Here is a 25,444-nt window from a genome sequence, read left to right on the forward strand (position 1 = left end):
GGGAAATGGGAGGCTGGGAGGAGGCGGAAACTTTTTTTTTTATTCTCAATAAAATAAAAAAAATGAAAAAAAAAAAAAAAAAGGACCCATGATTGTCCAGGAAGTCGTCATTCTGGAATATTCTCCCCACTGTTGCTTCCTGCTTCATAGGCTTTAGAGTTTAGCCATGGAAAGAATATGTAGGTATGCTTCTTTAAACAACTAATGGAGTTTAATATCAGGCATGAATTAGATCTTTGAACATCTGATCATGAGTGTCTGGGTATGTTGCATTTTCAAATATTTAATTTCTAAGTCACAGCACGTGACATTTTGGTAAATATGTGTCCTGCAGGCTGCCTGCTAATTACTTGAGAAAATTAAAATGCACACACAAAAAAATCCATGGGCACCACTCCAAGTGTCTGGTCTTATTGGCTTGTGGTTGAATTCAGGCACGAGCCTTATAAAACGCTCCCCAGGAGACGATGCTGCAGAGTGACCCTGGGGGCCATAGCTTGCAAACCATGTGGAAATAGCAGGGTGTCTGTGTTGAACACGAACATTGGAACTCGCCAGCCCGGCGAACAAGAGGGAATGCTGGGAATGCTCCCCTTGGTGGAGACTTGGGACGCAGGATTAAAGCAGGGCTCAGCTGTTTCTGCCACCTAGGCATCAAGGCTGGGGTGTTGCTCAGTGTTAGGGCGCATGCCTTCTGGGAGCAAGACCTTGGGTTTAGTTCTCAGTTCTGCTTCCTCCCAAAGTTAAATCAGCTCAGTGAATCCAACTTAGGACTCAAAACATCAGGACCAGTGACAGAGAAGTTCATTGTCATTTGCAGTGACAAATGACAGGAAGCAGTCTGGGGGTGAGATCCAGTTGCTGGATACACACTGCCATGTTTTCATTATTTTAAATGATTTTTGTACATCCTGCGTATTTTATTGTTAATTGCTGTTTTAACTTAATGTGTGAAGTAAGGGATTTCTTATGACACCTTCTTACATATCACTGTAGTGCCCTCCGCTTTCCTGTCCCTGCCCCTCATCTTGATGTGGGAGTGTCATATATCAATCTGTTGATTTCATTGGTTAAGCAATGAAGAAACTGCTTGGCCCTGATAGGTTAAACATAGGTGGGAGGAGTAAACAGAACAGAATGCTGGGAGGAAGAGGAAGTGAGCTCAGAGACGCCATGCTCCGCTCTCCGGGGTAGACATGATAGTTCTGCTCTCTGAGACACACGCAATGAAGCTCCGACCCAGGATGGACATAGGCTAGAATCTCCCTGGTAAGCTACCTCGTGGGCTACATAGATTATTAGAAATGGGTTAAGAGGTTGAAACTAATGGGCCAGGCAGTGTTTAAAAGAATACAATTTGTGTGTTGTTATTTCGGGGCATAAACTAGCCCGGTGAGCAGGCGGCTGGGGTGCTGGGGACGCAGCCCCTCTGCTCATATTACAACATTGTCTCACTGGTCCCCTTTCTCCCTACAATAGTCCTTTCTCTGCTTTCATACAGATGCTAAGTCCGATGGCATTTGAGAGAAAGGGTGTTTTATCACTTCCTTCTTTCTTGCTCTTCTTTCCCCCATCTTTCCTCTCTTTCCATTCTCTTCCTTCTATCTTCATATGTGGAGTGTGTGTGTGTGTGTGTGTGTGTGTGTATGTATAAAACGGTAGATACGACATCCACTCGCTAGTTTGTAAGGGCTTGACTGGAGTCATGAAAAAAAGTTGTCAGAAGTGACAACTGTTCATAACCTTAAATTCAAATAAGTTTTTTTTTTAAAAAGTCATACTTACGTGTATGGGTTTTTCTCTTAGATCATCTGTCTGTGAACATATGCATGCATTGCCTGCAGAGGCCAGAAGAGGGTGTCAGGTCCCCTGGAACAGTAATTATGGTTACTAGCTATCATGTGAGGGCTGAGAATTAAACCTGGGTCCCCTGGAAGAGCAATCAGCACTCTTTACATCTGATCATCTCTCCTGCACCCACATAGGCCTAAAAGCAAACAAACAAGCAAACAAAAACCTGCTTTATAAAAAAAAAAACCATCATGTGGGGCTAAATTGGGGGTTAGTTTGGGGGTTAGTTGGGGTTAGTTTGGGGGCTAGTTGGGATTAGTTTGGGGTTAGTTGGGGAATAGTTGGGGATTACTTTGGGATTAGTTGGGGTTAGTTTGGGAGTTAGTTGGGGTTAGTTGGGGGTTAGTTGGGGTTAGTTTGGGGGTGCAATTATTTGGTTTTTAGTCAGTTTTGTGTCACTGTTCTGAAACCCCAGGCACAGACATCTTGAAAGACCATCTGTAAAGGGTCCCTACACCTAAGGCTCAGGAAACATGTTGGAAGAAGAGGTGGAAGATGTAAGAGCCAGAGGACTGGGGACAGTTGCCTTCTAGAAAATACAAGCATATTGAGACTGGCTCAAACAGTCTCCTGAGACTCAAGGCAAATTCTTTTTTATTGATTGATTTATTTAAATTGTTTTTATTGAGCTATATGTTTTTCTCCTCTCACCCACTTTTTTCTTCCCTTCCCTCCGACCCTCTCCCATGGTCCCATGCTCCCAATTTACTCAGGGGATCTTGTCTTTTTCTACTTCCCATGTAGATTAGATCCATGTCTCTTTTAGGATCCTCTTTGTTGTCTAGGTTCTCTGGGATTGTGAATTGTAGGCTTTTTTTTTTTTTGGCTTTATGTCTAAAAACCGCTTATGAGTGTGTATATACGGTAATTGTCTTTCTCTGTTTGGGTTACCTCACTCAATATGATGTTTTCTAGATCCATCTGGATCCATTCTTCGGCTGAGGGGTATTTAGATTGTTTCCAAGTCCTGGCTATGACAAACAATGTTGTTATGAACATAGTTGAGCATCCTTTGGGTATATACCTAAGTGTAGTATTGCTGAGTCTTGAGATAGATTGTTTTCTAAAATTCTGAGAAATCACCATACTGAAATCCAAAAAGGCTGTACCAGCTTGCACTTCCACCAGCAATGCAGAAGTGTTTCCTTTTCCCCACAACCTCTCCAGCATAAGTTGTCATCAGTGTTTTTGATCTTGGCCATTCTTACAGGTGTAAGATAGCATCTCAGAGTTGTTTTGATTTGCATTTCTCTGATGACTAAGGATGTTGAGCATTTCCTTAAGTGTCTTTCAGCCATTTTAGAGTCCTCTGTTGACAGTTCTCTGTTTAGGTCCATACCCCACTTTTTTTAAATTGGATTATTTGTTCTTTTGATGACAAATTTCTTGAGTTCTTTGTATATTTTGAAGATCAGACCTCTGTCTGATGTGGGATTGGTGAAGATCTTTTCCCATTCTGTAGGCTGTCAAGGCAAATTTTTATCTGAATGTTTTCTGTTCGTTTCCTTGCTTTACTCTTTGGGGTCTCAACAACCAGCTCCCACATAAATACAGACAGATTTATTCTTACTTATACATGCCTGGCCTTAGCTTGCTGGCTTGTTTCTTGCCAGCTTTTCTAACTTAAATTATCCTGTTTAACTACATGTTGCCTCTGGGCTTTTTACCTTTCTTTATTCTGTCTTTCTTCCCTTCTTCCTTGGTGCCTGGCTGGGTGGCTGGGTGGCTGGGTGGCTGGGTGGCTGGGTGGCTGGGTGGCTGGGTGGCTGGTCCCTGGTGTCCTCCTCTCTTCCTTTTCTAGCTACTCACTCTTCTTCTCCTATCTATTGTCTCTGCCTGCCAGGCCCACCCATCCCTTTCCTGCCTAGTTATTGGCCATTCCGTTCTTTATTATATCAATTAGGTGTTTTAGGCAGACACAGTAACACAGCTTTATAGATTTAAACAAATGCAGCATAAAAGAATGCAACGCATCTCTGGATCATTAAGCAAATATTCCACAGCATAAATGAATGTAACATATCTTAAATTAATATTATACAATATCTGAATGTCTGAATGTTACATACTTCCAAATTATAGAGGTCCAAAGTAAGCATTTTCATTCAGAAAAGGAAAGAATGGGGACTTAGCCATAGCTCAGTGGTAGAGTGGTTTCTGTTACACCTAGCCCATAACACACCATGAAGAAGGAGAGAGACAACACTTATGGATCCAAAGATTTCAATAATTCACCACTAAGGAGTCACTGATAGATTAGGGCTGCAGGACAAGGACTCGGGAGCCTTGTTTCTCCTGACAGCCCCAAGCAGGGCCAGAAGCAGGGGTTTATAAGTATAAAATTCTCAAACATTTGTTGCCAAGTTACAGTTACAATTTTCACCTATCAGAATTTAGAAATCAGGGACTTCCTTGAATGTTGCCATCATTGTCAACTGGTATACAGTGCAGCTCTTTCAGTCCAAGCAATCGGATCCATTTGTTCCTTCTGTTGTCATAATGTTTCTGAAGAACTAAAGAGGCAGAAGGACTTTATCTATGGTTTAGAAAGGAGGTTGGGCCTGGCGGTGGTGGTGCACGCCTTTAATCCCAGCACTCAGGAGGCAGAGGCAGGCAGATCTCTGTGAGTTGGAGGCCAGCCTAGTCTACAAGAGCTAGTTCCATGACAGGCTCTAAAACTACAGCAAAGAGAGAGAGAGAGAGAGAGAGAGAGATCGGAAGAGGAGAGAGAGAGAGAGAGAGAGAGAGAGAGAGAGAGAGAGAGAGAGAGAAATGAGTCCAGATCCCGTCAGGTTGCCCATCAGTCTCAGCCATCACACTGAAGGCTTGGGAACCTGAACTTTATTTCATCCTACAGGTAATGAAGTCTAAAGTTAAGACAGGCCTGTTCCCTTCAGTTACCCAGTATATGAGATCAGCTCTACATAAACCAGGCAGGGTGATGTGTGCCTATAATCTCAGCATATCCTAAAAGCAGGAAGTTGCACAATTAAAGATCACCCTTGTCTACATATTATCTTGAGGCCAGCCTGGGATATATGATACCTTGTCTCATGAAAAATGAGCAAGCAAAGGAGTTCTGAGAGCCTATCAGAAAGGAAGGCACCCAAATGAGACAGAGGCCAACAGGGCAACCCTCCAACTCTACATTTGGGACCAGGTCTGAGCAAGCAACCTCCACTGGAGCAGGCTTGAGCCAGTGACCTCCTCTGGAGCAGACTCAAGCCAGCGACCTCCACAGGAGCCGACCCAAGCCAGCCACCTCCATGGGACCAGGTCAGAGCCAGCAACCTCTGGCCCAAGCAAGTGACCTCTGTGGGAGCAGGCCCAAACAACCTTTGGAATTGCAGAGCAACCTCTGGGAGTGCTGAGTGACCTCAGGAATGCCAAATAACCTCCAGGAAAGGAAAGTTTTGGCTTTAACCTAGTGAAATTACATATAACAAAACAGATATCAAGCAAGAATTATAGTTACAATAATAATATCTACTTTATCTTTTATCATAACTAAGGAAAGCTATAACTATTCTTCAACTCCATCAAAGATCCCAGAATGATATAATATTAGGTAAGTTAACAGAAATGCTTTGTAAGCAACTTCCAAAACTCTAGAATTGATAGAAACATCTCCCTGCCTGGACAGTCACCCAGAGTTCTTTTGTAACACTGGAGCATCCATCTTCAGCCTACAGGCCTATAGTATCTGGCTGACTTTTTCATGAAATAGGAAATTTGAAGATCTGTTTTGCCTTGTACTGGCAAAGTTTATCAGTTGCCTTCTTCTGTGTCCTGCAAAATGTCTGGTAGTCTTTCATGAAGCAGGGACCCTAAAGAAGGTTGTCTTACCTTCTTTAGGAAAGTTCAGCAATCATTTTTCTGTGGGTCCTGCCTATACAGTTCATACAGCACACCATCATGCAGTAAATGCAAGAGCAGTTTCTTACCCAAATGTCTCTTTGATGCCCATCATCCTCTTGAAGTAGATTGGTGCTGTCAGATGTGTCTCATTGTCATGAAAAGTCTTAGTTCTTAAAACATTTTAAATGACATATTCTGTAAGTCTTTGAAAGTTTTGAAGAATACCTATCCATCTGAAATATATCTCTGTAAATCTTGAATAAAATGTATCTCTATACATCTAGAAAATCTAACTAATAAGACTATAAGCTTGACTATTATAGATGACTATCTATTTACCTATATTTTTAAATTATACATTATATTTTTAAATGAGCTGCACTATCAATACCTTAATCAAGAGCAGAAATATACATATAATAAAATTGACCTTAAATTTGTATCAATAAATCAAGATTCATACCAATGCAAAGTATTTATATCTATAGCATATCCCCTTAAATGTAAAAAAATATTTATAAACAATCATTTAAGGAATTTTGTCATTGTTCTCTCCAAACTGCTTCCTGCTTTTTGTTGGGCAGGTATTTTCTTTTGGGGAGACATAACAACAGACATAGAGGAAATTCAGAGAATCATCAGATCATAATTTGAAAACCTGTACTCAACAAAATTGGAAAACTTAAAGGAAATGAACAATCTTCTGGATAAATATCACTTTACCAAAATAAAATCAAGCCCAAGTAAGCAAATTAAATAAACCTATAACTGTTAAAGAAATGGAAACAGTCATCAAATGTCTCCCACTCAAAAAATTCAACGAAAATAAAAACACAACATACCCAGACATATGGGACACTATGAAAGCAGTGCTAAGAGGAAAGTTCATAGCATTAATTGCCCACATAAAGAAAATAAAGAAAGCTCACATTAGAGACTTAACAGCAGACCTGAAAGCTCTAGAAAAAAAAAAAGAAGCAGACTCACCAGGAAGAGTAGAAGACTGGAAATAATCAAATTGAGGGCTGAAATCAACAAAATAGAAACACAGAAAACAATCCAAAGAATCAATGAAACAACGAGATGGTTCTTTGAGAAAATCAACAAGTTAACAAACCCCTATCAAACTAATCAAAAGGTGGAGAGAGAACATGCAAATTAACAAGATCAGAAATAAAAAGGGGGCCATAACAACACACACTAAGGAAATTCAGAGAATCATTAGATCTTACTACAAAAGCCTGTACTTTACAAAATTGGAAGATGTGAAAGAAATGAACATTTTTTAGATAAATACCATATACCAAAATTAAATCAAGACCAGGTGCACAATTTAAATAAACCTATAAGTCATGAGGAAATAGAAGCTGTCATCAAAAACCTCCCAACCAAAAAAATCCCAGGGCCAGATGATTTTAGTACAGAATTCTACCAGAACTTCCAAGAGGAGCTGATACCTATACTCCTTAATGTGTTCCACATAATAGAAACAGAAGAGTCATTGCCAAACTCTTTTTATGAAGCTATAGTTACCTTGATACCAAAACTACACAAAGACTCAACCAAGAAAGAGAATTACAGACCAATCTCACTCATGAACATCAGTGCAAAAATTTTCAATAAAATACTGGCAAACCGAATCCAAGAATACATCAAAAAATCATCCATTATGATCAAGTAGGCTTCATCCCAGAGATGCGGGTTCAACATATGAAAATCTATCAATATATAATCCATCATATAAATAAACTGAAAGAAAAAAACATATGATCATTTCATTAGACGCCAAAAAAAGCATTTGACAAAATTCAACACCTTTTATGATAAAGGTCTTGGAGAGATTAGGGATACAAGGATCATATCTAAATATAGTAAAAGCAATATACAGTAAGCCGACAGATAACATCAAATTAAATGGAGAGAAACTCAAAGCAATTCCACTAAAATCAGGACCAAGACAAGACTGTCCACTCTGCATACCTCTTCAATATAGTGCTTAAAGTTCTAGCAATAGCAATAAGACAACATAAGGAGATCAAGGGGATTTGAATCGGAAAGGAAGAAGTCAAACTTTTGTTATTTGCAGATAATATGATAGTGTATATAAGTGACCCCAAAAACTCTACAGGATACAAGATCAACTCAAAAAATCAGTAGTCCTCCTATACACAAAGGATAAAGAAGCTGAGAAGAAAATCAGAGAAACATCACCTTTCACAACAGCCACAAATACCTTACCACAATTTTTTTTAAGAGAACTTCAGTGCCTTCCTGTCTAGGCTGTTAGTAGTTTCTAGGGGTTGTCAGAGAAGCCCTCTGTGACTCTCAGCTGTGTGTCTTCAGTCAACAATACCACTGTAAAAGTAGTTTCCTTGCCCCTTACAGTCAGCAGAAACATGGAGCTTTGACTTCCACATGAAACATGAGGTTGTTCTCAGGACAACCTGAGTCCTGGACATCACCCTAGGTGACTGGGCATAGAATTCTGTCTGATCTTCGCAGATCATTTAGTTAATTAAAAAGACTCCAAAGAAACTGGCTTCTTGGTCCAGGTCCATCAAATGCTCATTTGTCACGGAGACAAAAATCCTGTCATTTTCTTTAAGCTCAAACAGCCCCCCTTGATAAATGGAGTACAGCCCGTACTCTGCATCCCTGGACCAGCAGCTGTTTCTGGCACTCTTCATCAGCAGAATGGGGTCTGGGTAGCTGGTGTATTTGTAGATGTACTGTACCATTTGTTTGTTTTTCCCTCCCTGCCTTGAGACCGTCTTGGAGTCAACTTCATTCTCTTGGAACCGGAAGTACGTCTGGGAATAGACGAAATAAAGGCCCTGCTTCTGGATGACCAGCTCTCCTTTTCTCAAGAGCACATAGTTGAGGAATGAATGCCCTTTCCTCGATGACTCCCAGGATTCTATCTTCTGACCCAAGGTCTTTCCATCCTTGGTCACTACGAGAAAATGAGAGAAACAGCAGCAGGGAGCTTGCGTCAAAGTGAGGTTGCCAGCTGCTCAGCGCAGTCAATATATTCACTGAGCTTGCACACAGCGTTGATCAAAACCAGCGTCTTACCCTTCCAGTCCGACATGGATTACAAAGACTTTTGTAATCACATTGACACTGGGATACTCCTGTACCATTTTGATCTGCTGTCACCTTTCAGTATCTCATTTGCCAGCTACGTCACACCCCACACACCAAAGGTTGGCACTTCCCTGTGGCAGGAGATCCCAGTGCCTTGAGGAGAAAAGAAGTGCTGTACATTTAAACTTTTGAGGAGAAGGAAGAGATTTGAAAGTGAGAGAGAGAGAGAGAGAGAGAGAGAGAGAGAGAGAGAGAGAGAGAGAGAGAGAGAGAGAGAGAGAGAGAGAGAGAGGAACTTTAAAGATGGAGAAAAAACCTGGGTGTGTTGATACATACTATCTCAGTCCTTGGGGGCCTAAGACAAAAAATCTGAAGTTCAAAGCCAGCCTAGGCTCCAATGAACTACTGTTTCAGTTAAAGAAGAGAAAGAAAACAGCAGTGGGGGAAATAGGAGGGGGAGGGAGAGACACAAGAAGAAGTAAGGGCAGCAGGGAAGGTGGCCCAATGGGAGTCTGGGAGCAATGTTCTCTCTCACACACTTGTCCTAAGGCCAGCTAGAGTTACCTAAGTTTCCTAAGGCAGGAGAGTTATCAACTCCTTGTGTGACAGCCCCAGCCCCACCGCTGGCCAGCTCCAGCTCTTATGATCTTACTTGGCATTAAGGCTGAGTAGCTTCTCCGACTGATCCCAGTAATGTGAGCTGCCACTCTCTGAGGTTTTCCACTTCCGGATGGATAGCTAATACTTAGCTTTTCTGAAAGACACAAGACAGAGAAACATCAGCACTTGTCAAAAGAGTTTTAAATACACTGCTCTGCTCACACAGCTGTGTCTGATCAGGTGACCTGAGCACAGTGTCTTCCAAACTGATCCTATCCTTTCAAAAGACAGTCCATTTAGTGGGGCTGGAGAGGTGGCTTAGTGTGAAGAACACTGGCCTGGGTTTGAACCCACGCCCACATGGCAGCTCACAATTGTCTGTAACTCCAGTTTTAGGGCAAGTATGAGGATCTGAGTTGGGGCTCTCATCCCCCGCCTAAAGGCCAAGGTACCACCACACACCTGTATCCCCAGGTGAGCGCAGTGGGGAGGAGTGAATGGGGATAAAGGGGTCACTGAGGTTGCCTGGCTGCCAGCCAGCCTAGGGTCATTCTGTGGGAGACATATCTAAAGGGAACAGTCAGAGACTGCTAGAGAGGCCATGTGACATCCTCTCTTGGCCTCCCAAGGCAGGCACACACCTGCACACACATAAATCCTATATAATCACGTCTTTTAAAATTTAGCTTCAAAACCCCATTTCTGCTTACATTTGGTTAAGACAAATTATATTCTATCAACAAATAAATATTGGCAAGGATCAAAAATTATACCACACTATATTGAACTACATAGATTAACCATTGATTCCGCTAAGTCCTCGAGGAATTTGCTATATTTTATGAGAGATCCCTTGAGGAACTTGATATATTTTGAGACATACCAAAGAATAAAATAATTACCTATGAGAAGTAGGGATGGGGGTAACATGTAAGAGGAGGAGGGAGGGACAGAGTCCTATTCGTTGGATATTATCAGGGATGGTTTGCTGAGGATTTGATGTAAAGACCTTTGCAGTCAGCTATCCCTGTAAGCCTAGATGCTCACCACATCTATCCCAGGCATCCTTCTTGAGACAAGGAGGAAGGACACAAATAATCAGGAGGCAGAGGCACACAGAAGGTAGGGAGGGAATAGAGCTATATCCAGAGAGCTAAAGCTGAGGCCCAGAGCAGAAGACAGGCCAGTGGGATACTCAGGTCTGATGTGAAGGAAGCAGAACACAAGATGTGATGTTCATCTGCCTTCAAAGAGAGAACACTGGACGGTGCAAAGAGATGTGTGTGCTTCGTGCCAGCTTATGTCAAGGTCTGGTTTGATAGGCAGAGGAAGTGGAGCTGGAGGCTGCTAGGCAGCTTACAAGGTTGAAAGCACTGGTGCAGCTCCCAGGTCACAAGCCCGGGAGCAAAACCAGGCAATACAAGCAAGGTGGAGAGGCATAGATGCGTGGCGTATGGGTGGGAGGATGCACGGTGGCTGTGCAGGGAGAGTCATTGCGGAGCAGATCTCCTGGGGAGTAGAGAACAGGATGGATGCTCTGCCTCTGCTGCTCTGTTCACCCCGATCCCAGAGGCCTAGAACCCGGGCAGACTTCTTCCTTTTCTTCCACTGTATGAGCATATACACAAAGTCGTGTGTTTTGGTGTAACATTTTGTCTTTTTTTTCTTCTCATTTTAATTGTTTGGATAGGAATGTTATACATCCTCCCCCCAACATGTTGTCTTCTGGCCATGTTCTCTCCCTTCACCTTCTGCTCCCCCTCCTTCCCCTGCTGACCCTCCCCCTCTTTGCAAATAGCCCCCTACTTCACGTATTTTGATTGGCTTAGATTAATTGTATAAAGTCATGAGTTCCATTATGACACTTAGTTTCAGTGATATAACTTAATGTTTTTTAGAGAAAATTAGTAAGCATCACAAATTGGGTCACGTGGTCTGATAAACTCAGTGCTACCCCAGTCCTCTGTTCTACTATACACGCTTCACTCACACTCTCCACAAAAACACAACCAGGCAAGTGCCACAGTATCCTAAAGACAGCGGTTTACCAAGTCTTATGACCTGAACACCCCCTGACTCTTTCAGGGTTCTCATATACTGAGTAGCACTAAAGCCACAGGAACTAATTTCCAACCACCAAAGCGTTAGGACCCAAAGGAACAGCTTCCAATGTGCTGGAGTAGAATGCTCGACGGTCAAAGCTGAGGTACCATTCAACACTCGCCTCAGCTTTTACGTAATGTATGATTACCAGCACCTACCCCTTGGAACTTTGCTTTTCAATATTCAATAGACAAGTCCAGTTTGCATCTGAGAACATTTCAAGACTATAGAGATTTGGGAGCAAAACTTTTACCCTTTAATTTTCTTATTTTATATATTCATTTTTTATGATGCATGGCTTTGTGTTCAATAAGAACATTTTCATACAGATAAACACTATACACTGAACAGACCCCTCTCCTTCTTCCTGCTTTCTGCTAATGCCTTTGTTCCATAGAGCTTCATGTCATATATGCATACATAATTTTGTTTACTTATATAAAGTGTAGGAGCTACACATAACAGAAAGCATGTCGCAATTGTGTTTGGGGGTGGGCTTAATTCACTTTATATCTCTACTTGCATCCATTTTCCCTCAAATGATGTAACTTCATTCTTCATAGTTGGAAACACTGCCTGACCGTTTGCAATTCCTCTGTCATAGGACACCCAGATTAGTGCCACATTTACCTGTTTTAAATAGAGCTACACAGGCAAGTGTTTCTGTGGTGTCATGATTTTGTGTCCTTTATACAAACACTGGCTGGTGTAGAGGATTAGTTTTTGGTGCTTTGAGGACTCCCGTGCTTCTTTCTGTATTGGCTGGACTATTCTCCATTTCCAGCAGCAGCGGATAAGGTACCCTTTCATCCACATCTCTAGCAGTGTGCTTTACTTGTTTTCTTAACGCCAACAGCCATTTTGACTGCAGTGAGATGGGATGGCGGTGTTTTCATTTACATTTCTCTGATGGCTAGTGAGGTTGGACATTTATTTCCTGTGTAACTGGAAGTTGTGGTTCATCATTTGAGAACTGTCTATTCATTTATTGATCAGGTTATATGGGCTCTTGTTCTGTGCTCGTGTGAGGTTGTGTGTGTATGTGTGTGTAGTCTAGATACTAACCATTTGTCATATGTGTGACTAGCATTCTGTAGGCTGTCCTTCCCTTCAGTAAACTATATCCTTTGCTGTACAGAAGAGCTTTAATTTCAAGAAGGCCTTGTTGTCAGTAGTGGCATCTTCGTGACTGGAGTTCTTTCTAGAAAAGTCCATACCCGTGTCTGTACCTTCTTTTCTCTGAGAGTTTCAGAGTTTCAAGTTTCACATCAAGGCCTTCAATCCATTCTGAGCTGTTTGTCGAGTTCCATTTTTCTGTGTGTGGATATGTGCATCATTGGGTGAAGAGAATTTTATCCAAGGTGCATTTTCGACATCTTTGTCAAAAATCAAGTATCTGTAGCTCTGTGGGTTGTGACAGCTTCCTTTGTCCCAGCTCACTGAGCTCCACGTCTGTGTTTGCATCAGCACCAGTCTGGTTTGCTCTTATGGTTCTGTAGTAAAACCAGAGGCCACCACCAGCAACACTCTTCTCGCTCAGGATTGCTTTGGCTATCCGGGATCTTACATGCTTCAATAGGAATTTTAAGATTGTCGTTTCTCTGATGTGAGGAATGCCGTTAAGATTTGGCAAATATTTTCTTTACAGTTATTTCAATGTGGTAAAAGAGAAGACAGTACATGGATAAAATTATGTATAAAAATGCAATGAGATGATCAAGGGAAGTGTGATGGGAATAATAAGATGCAGGGGAACTGACTTAGAAATGGTCCAAGAAAGGAAATCTGTGAGCAAAACAGCCATGAAGTAGTGAGAAGAGCCCTAGTCAGGAGAGGGAGGTGCAAATGAAAGGTTAGAGAAGCCAGCCTGGGGAGGGCATAGCCTGGATTACTACACCCACATTCCCAAAAAATGGACTATGGATATTTTCCTTTTTTTTTTTTTTTTTTTTTTTTTTAAAGAGGGGGAAGTAGTGCAGGAGAATTGTCTATATTCTGTCAATCATGTTTTAAATAAATGCTGATTGGCCAGGCAGGAAATATAGGTGGGAAAACCAGACAGGAAGTAGAAATGATGTAATCAGAGCAAGAGAATTCTGGGAAGGAGGAAGCTGATTCCTCCCACTCCTGCCCAGATCACCGAAGCATCAGGATGTGATCTGCCCGCTGAAAAAAGGTACTGAACCACATGGGTAACATATATCAGAAAAATGGGTTAATCAAGATGTGAGAGTTAGCCAGTGAGAGGCTAGAGCTAATGGGCCAATCAACTTATAATTTATGGAGACCTATGTGTGATTTTCTTTGGGGAAAAACAGTTGTGGGTATCGGGAGGGACAGAAACCCAAACAACAAGCAGGCCCCTCCATGTTACAGAATGGCGCCTAACAGTGACTGACGGGGGGAGCGGGGCAGATGGAAGGTTGGAGAAGCCTGCAGAGGATGCTGTGACTGACTAGGAGTGGGGGGGGGCAGATGGAAGATTAGAGAAGCCAGCCTGCAGAGGATGCTGTGACTAACTAGGAGTGGGGGGGGGCGCAGATGGAAGGTTGGAGAAGCCAGTCTGCGGGGGATGCAACAAGAACTGGTGTGGAGTCTGCTGGTCATTGGCAGGATGGTGAGCTTGTGGTCTCCAGCAGAAACCACAACGGAGATCACAGGTAGAGATAGTTTGCTGGGGGAAGGAGTGAGGCAGTGAGGGGCTTTAGAGTGAAGAAAGGCATTGTGGTCAGAGGCAGAAAATATGAGTAATCTTTGGGGGATTTTGTCTTTTTTACTTCCTGCCAAGTTCTAGATGATACTAAACCTGGTTTGTTTATAGCATACTAGAAAGCTAAATAATTAAATAAGTGAAGAAATCAAAGTAAAATGACACTTCATATGAAAAAAAAATAAGATAAAGAATAAAGTTCTGACTGTGAGTAGGTCATGAAGTTAATCCCAAGCTTTCCAGTCCTTGCTATGAAGAGAGAGAGAGAGAGAACCAATAAACAGACGAAGACAGTGGGCAGAGAGGCCCTAATTGGTTTGTATGGATGGGAGCAAGAGGAACTGGAGAGCTATTTAGCTTGTGAAGTAGACTTTAGCAAATAAAAGGAACAACAAAATTTTACTACCTTGAGTTGTTGAAACAGTTTCCGCAAAGGTTCTCAAAGACACCTGCAAACAGCAGTGAATACAGCTTGTTAAGACCCCGACAAGTTCAACAGAATACACACGCTTCTAGATTCTCTTTCCAACATGGGACAGGATAGTTATACAATCACATCCATACAGAACTTCTTTTACCCAAGCATAGGTATCTTTGGGGGATCTGGGGTGGATCATGACCAAAGGACAGTCTGAAAGTTCTGATTGACACTTGGAGCAGTTGAGAAGGAAGGGCACAGCTCCTGCTTAGGTCAGTTATAGCTCCAGGCCTCCAGGAAGCTGACGATAACCCTGTCCCTTCACACTGTGTGGAGCGTGTGTGCATGAATGTGCACGTGTAAGGGGGCACGGAGGAAACAGAGACAGAGTCCAGCAGCTGAAAATAATCAGATATGTCTGAACCACAGGGTGTAAGCAAGGCATAAGGCACAGATGCCCACAGACATGCTTGCTCTATGGATGTCTGATTGGCACCACCCTGCTGTTCTCTACTGTTGATAATGTTAAGTTCATGCTCCAAGAAATGATATTGAAGTCCCATACCTTGCTGGAGATCTCATGACACCCCTTTCCTTTGTGGCAACTAGTGGAGAAAGCCAGCATAAAAGGGAACTCTGCCTCGTTCTGCTTGGGGAGCAGAGCCTGTTTGGAGTCATTATGACCTCTAAACCCTCATTTATCCTTTGTCATTCTTTATGTCTATGCTGTTCCTGCCTCATCACTGTGAAAGTCAGACACACCAGTCATGCGCATGTGCCAGAAAGAAGAGGCGCTCTGTCTCTCCCTCTCCTTAGACCTAACTGTGAGCCTTTATTGGCAGTGGTCCCAAGGGCTCTGGAGAAGGGACAAAGAGAAAAAGTGGATTTGAAAGCTCACCCTCTCTTTCCTGTTTCTCTTCCTTTCTCTTATTTTAGGACAGGAAGCAAGGAAGGAGGAGGGAGAAAGGAAAAGGAGCAAGAGAGACAGCAGAGGAAAGGAAAGGGAGGTAGGGATAGGGAGAAGACAGCAAGTAAGGGAGAAAGGGTCATTCTACAAGAATGACTGCAGGCAGGTCAGGTGACCATGAGTCAAGCCCGCTCTGCAGCTCTTTAAGAAGGTTTAACCAGCTTAACTGATCTGAGCTGAGATGACTTTATATCTGTTTGAAAATGTGTTTAAAAGCATGGCAATTATTCCTTCCTTGGGGCTGCTCCCAGAATTCAATGGAATGCTGTTCGAAATGGGCGGATGTTTAGAGGAAACAGAAGACTCATCATGCCTAGTGGAACAGGGAATCCTCTTCTCACTTACACTCACATCCACCCCCTCCGTCCTCTCCCTCCCTGTTTCTCTCTACTCTGGTCCATAAAAATGAGTCTGGGAGGATGAGAGGGAATTAGTGGAGAGTGACATAGACATCCATCATCACTGTCCCTTATCACCTCTCCATGGTTGGCCCTTGTACCTGCTAGCACCCCAGCTTCCAGACCTTGCACCCTCTAGCACCACAGCTTCCAGACCTTACACGCTCTAGCACCCCAGCTTCCAGACCTTGCACACTCTAGCACCCCAGCCTCCAGACCTTGCATCCTCCAGCACCCCAGATTCCAGACCTTGCACGCTCTAGCACCCCAGCCTCCAGATTAGTTCAAGTCTCTCTTCTTTTTTATTTATTTATTTATTATTTATTTATTAAAGATTTCTGCCTCCTCCCGCCACCACCTCCCATTTCCCTCCCCCCCCCCCCAAAAAAACCCCCCCCCTTTTCCCCCCGAAGAGTAATCAGGGTTCCCTGACCTGTGGGAAGTCCAAGGACCACCCACCTCTAGGTCTAGTAAGGTGAGCATCCAAACTGCCTAGGCTCCCACAAAGCCAGTACGTGCAGTAGGATCAAAAACCCATTGCCATTGTTCTTGAGGTCTCAGTAGTCCTCATTGTCCACTATGTTCAGCGAGTCCGGTTTTGACCCAGCAATACCACTCTTGGGAATATACCCAAGAGATGCCCTATCATACAACAAAAGTATTTGCTCAACTATGTTCATAGCAGCATTGTTTATAATAGCCAGAACCTGGAAACAACCTAGATGCCCTTCAATGGAAGAATGGATGAAGAAAGTATGGAATGTATACATATTAGAGTACTACTCAGCAGTAAAAAATAATGACTTCTTGAATTTTGCATACAAATGGACTGAAATAGAAAACGCTATATTGAGTGAGGTAAGCCAGACCCAAAAAGAGGAACATGGGATGTTCTCACTCATATTTGGTTTCTAGCCATAAATAAAGGACATTGAGCCTATAATTCGTGATCCTAGAGAAGCTAAATAAGAAGGTGAACCCAAAGAAAAACATATAGGCATCCTCCTGAATATTAACCTTCATCCGGCGATGAAAGGAGACAGAGACAGAGACCCACACTGGAGCACCAGACTGAAATCTCAAGGTCCAAATCAGGAGCAGAAGGAGAGAGAGCACGAGCAAGGAACTTAGGTCAACGAGGGGTGCACCCACACACTGAGACAATGGGGATATTCTATCGGGAACTCACCAAGGCCAGCTGGCCTGGGTCTGAAAAAGCATGGGATAAAACAAGTCTCTCTTCTTGATGACCCACTGAACACCTAAGGTCAAGGGCTTTTGAAGTCCCATGTCTGAGGCTCCTCCAGAGCTGTCCAAAGCTTGGGCTTTTGCTAGACCTCCTGTGTAGTCACCTTCATTGCTGTTCCTGCACGTTTGTTGACAATGGCACCCAGCCTGGGAGTGCTCACAGAAAACCCAGATGGAAGCCCAGTTCATTTGGCTTAGAAGCCATATTCCAGGTGATGGCTGGACTCTGCATCTCTACTGTGATATCACTGAAGTCACACACTGGAGCCCTGACCACCCCAACAGCACTGTGTCCATGAAAAACACAACAGACTCCCAAGGTTGTCTGGCATACAGCCTCCTCCCACGCTGGGAAGTCACCATAACCTTAAACGGTGATGTCTAGTATGGGTCTCTTAGTTTGCAGAATATTTTTAATATTGGTGCCTCCATCTGACCTTCTCAGAAAGGCAGAAGGCAAATATTTGTAAATGCTAGCTTCCTAAGAAGGAAGCAGGCAGTGAAGAAATTGACTGACTTAATCTAAAAGTAAAATCAGTTAACCACATTCTGCAAAATGAACTGTTAGTCAACCCGAGCTTTCTGTCAGAGATCCCAGTGAAGCGGCCTTGCGTCAACAGATGCATCTTCAAACTTGTCATTTGTTGACAATGAATCGAGACCGCCTCACCTCCACCTTCTCAAAGTATTCTATCTTATGTGCACACACGCCAAAGAAAAAGAAGTGGTTTGTTTTTTAATTCTAGAAATCACCCATGTGGGATGAATAGAAAACACCATCATTTGGCCTTGTTTGTCTTCTAAATAAAAACAAAGAAACACTGGGCAACCGTGAGCACATGCTATCTGTGTGTGTGCTCCCAGAAGAAGATGCAAAACTCCAGGAGGCAGCTGGCTAATGTCAGCCGGGGCTTTCCGTGTCATCCGGTACCAGTCAGATATTGCGCCATGTTGGGGGAAATCATTCAAATTCTCTGGGACTCCGTTTCTTCATTTGCAAAATACAGATTTCCAGATTTGAAAAGTCTATGTCATCTGACTTCGTGTTCCTGCTGAGTACTTACCTCTTCAATGACCTGGTACAGTTGCCTCTTAGCCTGCGAGCAGTGCCTGGTCTCTTCATCAGTGGAGTCCCAAGGATCCTCGTCGTCCCTTAACATGCAGGACAGTCCACTCCTGGAGCACTTGGCCTGCAGCTGGGTGGAGATAGAATACAACTGTGTGATGAACACATCCCGTTTCTTTTTACCCATTCGGAAGCTAAAAGAACAAAGAGTGTTGGAAATTAATGGGAGTTTGGAAGCCATGAGTAATTTGTGGTTTAAACGAATGCCGCGCATTGTCCACTGATACCTAAGTATCTAAGCCTTTGGAGGTGGTAGCAGGGATAGGAACAGCAACAGCGCTGCACCCTGGCTCACGGTGCCCTTGGCTGACCCATCCCCGGCAGCCCTGTGTCATTCTTTCTTTCCCTCACTTGCATTTGCTTCTCATTAGACATTTGTGGTAGTGACTAGGCTCTTTCCAGCTCTCAGCTAATGTGGCTCTCCCTCCAAAGCTAGAACTGCCTATGTTCAAAGTTGGGAGAGGAATCCACTTAAATGCCCACATCCTTAACAAAAGCAACCAATCGTTTGGTATATGGCAATGCTCTGTTCCTTCACCACAGCCCCACAGCTGGGCGAGGAAATTGTAGTTATTGCATGGGTCCTACTCTGGATGGACCCCTGATACCCCTAGGAATCTGTACCCTGCCTCATTGATTGTTCTCAAAGCCTAGGGACTGATCTAAGGAGACTGTGCACTGTTAAAGGTGTTTGCCAGGACTGGAGTCAGTGTTTATAATAGCCTCATAATTGCCAACAAAGTCCTTACCCTTGTCATTGACCACCACCTACTGTTACACCCCATGCCCACCACATAGCTCTCATGAACCATCCAGAGAGTATTCATACCTCAGGCTGCTGCCAAATCAGGAGACAGAGAGGGGGAGGAAGGAAGAGGAGGGAATAAAGGACCCAAAGGAGGTGGAGGAAGAAGTCCTCACAGATTTTTTTCTTCATTCCCCGTTGGTTTTGTTTTCCTAACAACTTGGATTTGCAACATGTTATTTCTCAATGCCTGTTGACACAAGCCTGTAAACTCAGATTACTGGGAGGCTGAAGCAGGAAGATTACTGGTGTGGGAGGTCCTTCTGTATATGTGTTGCTTTTATTGGTTAATGAATAAAGAAACTGCCTTGGCCTGTGATAGAGCAAAAGAGTAGAACTAGGCATGGAAAACTAAAGTGAATGCTGGGAGAAAGAAGGCAGAGTCAGGAGGCACCATGTAGCCACGACCAGGGACAGATGCACTGGAAACTTGCCAGTAAACCATGAACCTCATGGTAAAATATAAAATAATAGAAATAGGTTAAATTAAAATGTAAGTGCTAGTCAATAAGAAGCTAGAGCTAATATGCCAAGCAGTGATTTAATTAGTACAGATTTGTGTGATTATTTCAAGTCTGGGCAGCAGGGAACAAACAAGGGGCCTCCCTACAACAGATTACAAGTATAAGGTTTGCCTAAGCTACAGAGCACAGTCAAGGCCATTCTGCACAAATCAGACATAACATCAGAAAGCAAAAATAGAGAATCGGGTATAGCTTACTGGTAGAGTGCTTGTCTAGCATGCGTGAATCTGGTTTTTTTTTTTTTTTAAAGATTTCTGTCTCTTCTTCACCGCGGCCTCCCTTTTTCCTCCCCCTACCCCAATTAAGTCCCCCTCCCTCGTCAGCCCAAAGAGCAATCAGGGTTCCCTGCCCTGTGGGAAGTCCAAGGACCACCCACCTCCATCCAGGTCTAGTAAGGTGAGCATCCAAACTGCCTAGGCTCCCACAAAGCCAGTTCATGCAGTAGGATCAAAAACCCATTGCCATTGTTCTTGAGGTCTCAGTAGTCCTCATTGTCCACTATGTTCAGCGAGACCGGTTTTAACCCAGGCTCTTTCAGACCCAGGCCAGCTGGCCTTGTTGAGTTCCCGATAGAACATCCCCATTGTCTCAGTGTGTGGGTGCACCCCTCGCGGTCCTGAGTTCCTTGCTCGTGCTCTCTCCCCTTCTGCTCCTGATTTGGACCTTGAGATTTCAGTCCGGTGCTCCAATGTGGGTCTGTCTTGAAGTTTGCAGGCAAATGGATGGAAATAGAAAACACTATCCTGAGTGAGGTAAGCCAGACCCAAAAAGAGGAACATGGGATGTACTCACTCATATTTGGTTTCTAGACATAAATAAAGGACATTGAGCCTATAATTTGTGATCCTAGAGAAGCTAAATAAGAAGGTGAACCCAAAGAAAAATATATAGGCATCCTCCTGAATATTAACCTTCATCGGGCGATGAAAGGAAACAGAGACAGTGACTCTGGGTTCTAACCCTGTCCAGCTGCAAAGGAAAACAACATGCTTCTTAACTTAAAACATCTGTCAATTTGACTTTAGAAAATAATCTTTTTGTTGTTTTTTGAGACATGGTCTCACTATGCAGCCCTGGCCGACCTGAAACTCACTATAAAGAGCAAGCTGAGCTCCAACCCAGAGATCCACCTGCCTCTGCCTTCTGAGTACTTGGATTAGAGGTGTGACCCACTATGCCTGGCCTAAACATAATAACTTTTATCTATTATTTAAACTTGGTGTAACTGCAAAGTTGGGAGTGGTTGTAAATTAAACAACTCACACTTCCTATAGAAAAACAATCTGCTCACTGAGTGACTGATTGACTGAGACAAGTTCATACAGTCCAGACCAGCCTCACACTCCCTCCTTCTGGTCCTCCCCTCAGTACCTCCCAAGCTCTGGGATTACCTGTATTCAATAATTCTCCTCATTTTATAAGGTGCTGTGGACTGAACCAGAGCTTCGTACTTGCTAGGCAAGGACTCTACCATCGGAGCTACACTCCCAGCCCAAGATATCTCATTAAAAAAAAATCTATTATTTGCCTGGGTGGTGGTGGCACATGCCATTAATCCCAGCACTTGGGAGGCAGAGGTAGACAAGTCTTGTCTACAGAGTGAGTTCCAGGAGAGGTTTCAAAGCTACAGAGAAACCCTGTCTTGTAAAACAAAACAAAACAAAAAAAAAGAACTCTATTATCTATTATTTATAAGAGGTCCTGCCCAGAATCACATAGTTACTCAGCAACAAACCCGAGTTAATGGATTACTTCTACATGTCTTCAAATAGACTGTTCGTTAACAGTTTAAACCAGACTATTAGCCCCAGAGACCTCCGTGGCCTATCGGAACACTACTGTCCTCAGAGACTTTGTCGCCTTCTTTCCTAGCAATGGGTTATTTCAACAGCAAAAGGTTAAGAGCCTGGAAGACTAGAGCCCAGGGCAGGAAGGAGCTGCTGTGGCTCTCTTTGCTCAGACAAGATGGTGGTGTCTAAGTGTCTTATATAAAGTGAAGTGGAGGATGAGAAGGACAAAGGACCTAGGAAGATAAGTCAGCCCAGCCTATAGCAAGCAGGTGGCTGTTGCCCAGAATACCTTCTGGGACTTTCCAGAAACCTTTCCAGGATGTGGGAGGGGAAATCTTGATTGAGTGCGGTTCTGAGTGAAGCTACACAAGTTAATGAGATTAAATTTTAACACAGATAGCCATGGAGCTGGGGGTGTGACTCAATGGTAGCAATAAAATTCAAACAAAATAACTTAGGGAAACCTAGATTCATTCAGAAGACACGGGAAAGTAAGGGACATTTTCATAAAGGTAAATACAAATTCTCTCCCCAACTAATCACACTCTTGAGACAAATCGAAATCCACGCTGAAAACAACAGCCCCACATCCACCCCACATCCACTTGACCTCTGTATGGAGACAAGATTTGGCATGCTGCTATGTGTATTTTCTCCTAAGATTATTTAGGAGTGGCACATCCTTGAATTCAAAAGTCACGGACTGAATGACACCTGCAGACGCTGACCCAGTGCAGGTCACAGAACCAATGACTAATGACGAGCCCTTTACCGTCTTTCTCCGTCCACATAACTTAGCCACAATCTCTCTCCTCCCACAGCCTCACTCTGCCACATCCTTTCTTCCTCAGGAAGCATGCCTAAAACAAAGAGACTCTAAGCTATATTTGAAATTGCTGCAACTTGGGGGGCAGAGTTTTGAAAATCTTAATCATACAATCAGATAACTACATGGGTCAACAAAGGATCTGGTCAGTCTTAAAATAAGGCCCTGCTTGTAACATGTGCTAACTGATTGAGACACATGTGCACAGAGACACGGTCTTGCTCTGTTTATATTGTAAAGTTAACAAACCTTAGAGTGTGCTGCCACAAAGCAGTAAACACAGCTACGCTCCAATCTCTTACACAAACTTAGAACTAAAACATGATTATAGGTATACCTTCCTTCTTCTCAGAAAGACACAAGCTTAAGACCACCAATGACTCAAAAGACCAAGGTATCTGTCACTAAGCCTGATTGGTGTAGAAGGTCCTTCTGCATTTGTGTTGATTTCATTGGTTGAATAAAGAAGCTGCCTTGGCCTTTTGATAGGGCAGCCTTTAGGTGGGTGGAGTAGACAGAACAGAATTCTGGGAGGAAGAAGGCAGGCAGAGAGCTGCCCGCCAGGAAGCTGCCAGGTCAGACATGCTGAATCTTTCCCAGGTAAGCCATGGCCTCATGGTGACATACAGATTACTAGAAATGGGTTGAATCAAGATGTGAGAGTTAGCCAATAAGAGGCTAGAGCTAATGGGCCAAGCAGTGATTTAATGAATACAATTTCCATGTGGTTATTTCAGGGGTTAAGCTAGCTGGGTGGAGGGACGCAGCCCGCCGCTCCTCTTACTACACCTGATGACCTGGCTTCTATCCCCAGGACCTACAACGTAGAAGGAGAAAACTAATTCTTCCAGGTTGTCCCCTGGTACTCCCACATGACACAATGTGTGCCCCCCTCCCCCACAACACATGGAAGTAAAAATAAAAATAAATGTAATTTCAAAAAGGTTTTCAAAGAAAGAAGCATGCAAACTTAGGATAGGGAAATGGCTCGGTCAGCACAGGGCTTGTCAGGCAAGCATGAGAGCTTGGGTCCAATCTCCGGGACCTATATAAAGGAAGTCAGGCCTGGAGACCCAGGGCTGGAGAGGGGAGAGAGCTGGAGTCCTGGGCGGCTGCTTACAGACCACTGGGTGAGGTCATAGTGAATCCGAAAACACCAAAGGAGGAAGGAAAAGGAGGAGGAAAAGAAAAGTGGATGGCACCCAAGAAATGACAACTGGGGTCATCCTCTGGCTTGCAGTCAAATACGTAAGCACAGGCATATTTACCGACACCACACACACACACATACACACACACACACACACACACACAGAGAGAGAGAGAGAGAGAGAGAGAGAGAGAGAGAGAGAGACTCTTATAAGCATGTCCTATAATAAAAATATCAATATAAGCCATAATTTTCAAAATTATTTTCAAATAAAAGGAGAGTCTGCCTTATTCCCTTTGAAAGTTTTCCAGCTGACTGAGGTGATCAAATTCATATTCCCTAGGGTACACAAACCACGTCTCCCTGACAGACCACTGCTACTCTATGAATTTTGCATAGTTCATTTTCCCTGAGGCTCTTTCTTGGCCAAGCACTTCCAAACAAGACACCAAGTTGGATAGAGCGGGGCATCCTGGGATTGACAACACACAGATGTTCACACTCCATGCCTGCCACGGTGGGGAGGAAGAGCTGTCCTGGCACCCACAGCCCTGGGCACTAGCCCTACCCTGGCTCCATAGCCCTGTCTAAGCTCAGGTTCTAGACGGGGGAGTGGGGTGCTCACAGCCTTCCAGTTCCCAGTTCTCTAGAACATATGCTTGCTCCAGTGGGCATAGGAAACCGAAAGCCAAGTTGTTATTCCCATCAGTGTTGTATGCCTAGTCTGGGGTTTTTTCCATGACTAGGAAATGCACAGGCTAAGAGGGCACCAACTCATGCTCAGTACTCTGTCTGTCTGGGTTCTACTTGGCTTAAAGTCCAACTGCTTTCTCATGAATAGTTCAGTCCAGGTAAGTCCCCTATTATAGACTATTAGTCACGACACACCTACATCCAAGGGAAAGAAAGACTGAAATCAGACCACTGTGTTCTCATCAATACAGGGATTCCACAGGTCTAAAATCAAAACAATTTTCTATTAAAAAATGAAATAGTGTGTGTGTTTGTGTGGTGTGTGTGTGAGTGAGTGAGTGAGTGAGTGAGTGAGTGAGTGAGTGAGTGACTGTTTTCAAGAGTCACTTCCAGTACTGTCTTTCAAGAGCTATACACTTCTTTTTTTTTTTTTTTAATGAAGGGTCTTTCACTGGGACCAGGAGTTTACCAACCAGACTCGATTCCCCAAGTCATCAAGCCCCAGGGATTCTCCTGCATCATGTGTGCCCCACCACCAGCAGCACTGGGATTACAGGTGTATGCTGGGTAATTAGGATCAAACTCAGTTCTCACACTTACACAGTAAACACTCACTGAACCCCCCCCCAAACATATTTCAATTATCTGGTTAACATCCACCCCATTTTAGCCTTGTTAGACTGAGAAATGTGATATTTAATACTTCTGTTCTGATTTTACTTCTGATACATACTGTTCTACTTGCCAGCTTTTCAAAGTCTGACTTGTTGTGAGAACTTTTCACTTACTTAATTAAAACATGCGAAAGAAAGGTGTGGGAGCAGAGGCCTCCCCCAAATAGTAGACGGCATTGTCATTGCTCTCTGTTGCCCACCAACACTTGGTACTAAGGCCGATACAGGTGGGCACAGGATGTGAAGAAATCAAGCAGGTAGTGAATAGATGCGCCATGCCTGAGTGTTAAGGGGAAACCAATGTCTTGCTTATTAGAGGCAAGTCCCACTTGGCAAGTGGAAACCTGTCTGATACTCTAAATCTAGCAAAGAATCCATGGCTTGGGTCTGAAAAAGCCTGGGTTAAAACCGGTCTCGCTGAACATAGCGGACAATGAGGACTACTGAGACCTCAAGAACAATGGCAATGGGTTTTTGATCCTACTGCACGTATTGGCTTTGTGGGAGCCTAGGCAGTTTGGATGCTCACCTTACTAGACCTGGATGGAGGAGGGTGGTCCTTGGACTTCCCACAGGGCAGAGAACCCTGATTGCTCTTTGGGCTGATGAGGGAGGG

At 43.6% G+C, this 25,444-nt stretch overlaps 1 protein-coding gene across 1 annotated transcript in view; it reads right to left on the reverse strand.

The window, feature by feature from the left end:
- Positions 1-4,678: 4,678 nt before the first annotated feature.
- Tnfsf10 (TNF superfamily member 10) overlaps positions 4,679-25,444 on the reverse strand; it is a 23,065-nt gene continuing 2,299 nt past the window's right edge. Inside the window, exons 2-5 of the mRNA XM_050142060.1 lie at positions 18,305-18,436; positions 14,616-14,658; positions 9,449-9,550; positions 4,679-8,662 (exon numbers count right to left, since the gene is read on the reverse strand). Coding sequence (XP_049998017.1) covers positions 8,217-8,662; positions 9,449-9,550; positions 14,616-14,658; positions 18,305-18,436 — 723 coding nt within the window. The 3' untranslated portion in view covers positions 4,679-8,216. The remainder of the gene's footprint in view (positions 8,663-9,448; positions 9,551-14,615; positions 14,659-18,304; positions 18,437-25,444) is intronic.

The sequence above is a fragment of the Alexandromys fortis genome, unplaced genomic scaffold (assembly GCF_014885135.2).
Source record: "Alexandromys fortis isolate MF-2015 unplaced genomic scaffold, M_Fortis_MF-2015_v1.1 scaffold_41, whole genome shotgun sequence".
NCBI classification, from domain to species: domain Eukaryota; kingdom Metazoa; phylum Chordata; class Mammalia; order Rodentia; family Cricetidae; genus Alexandromys; species Alexandromys fortis.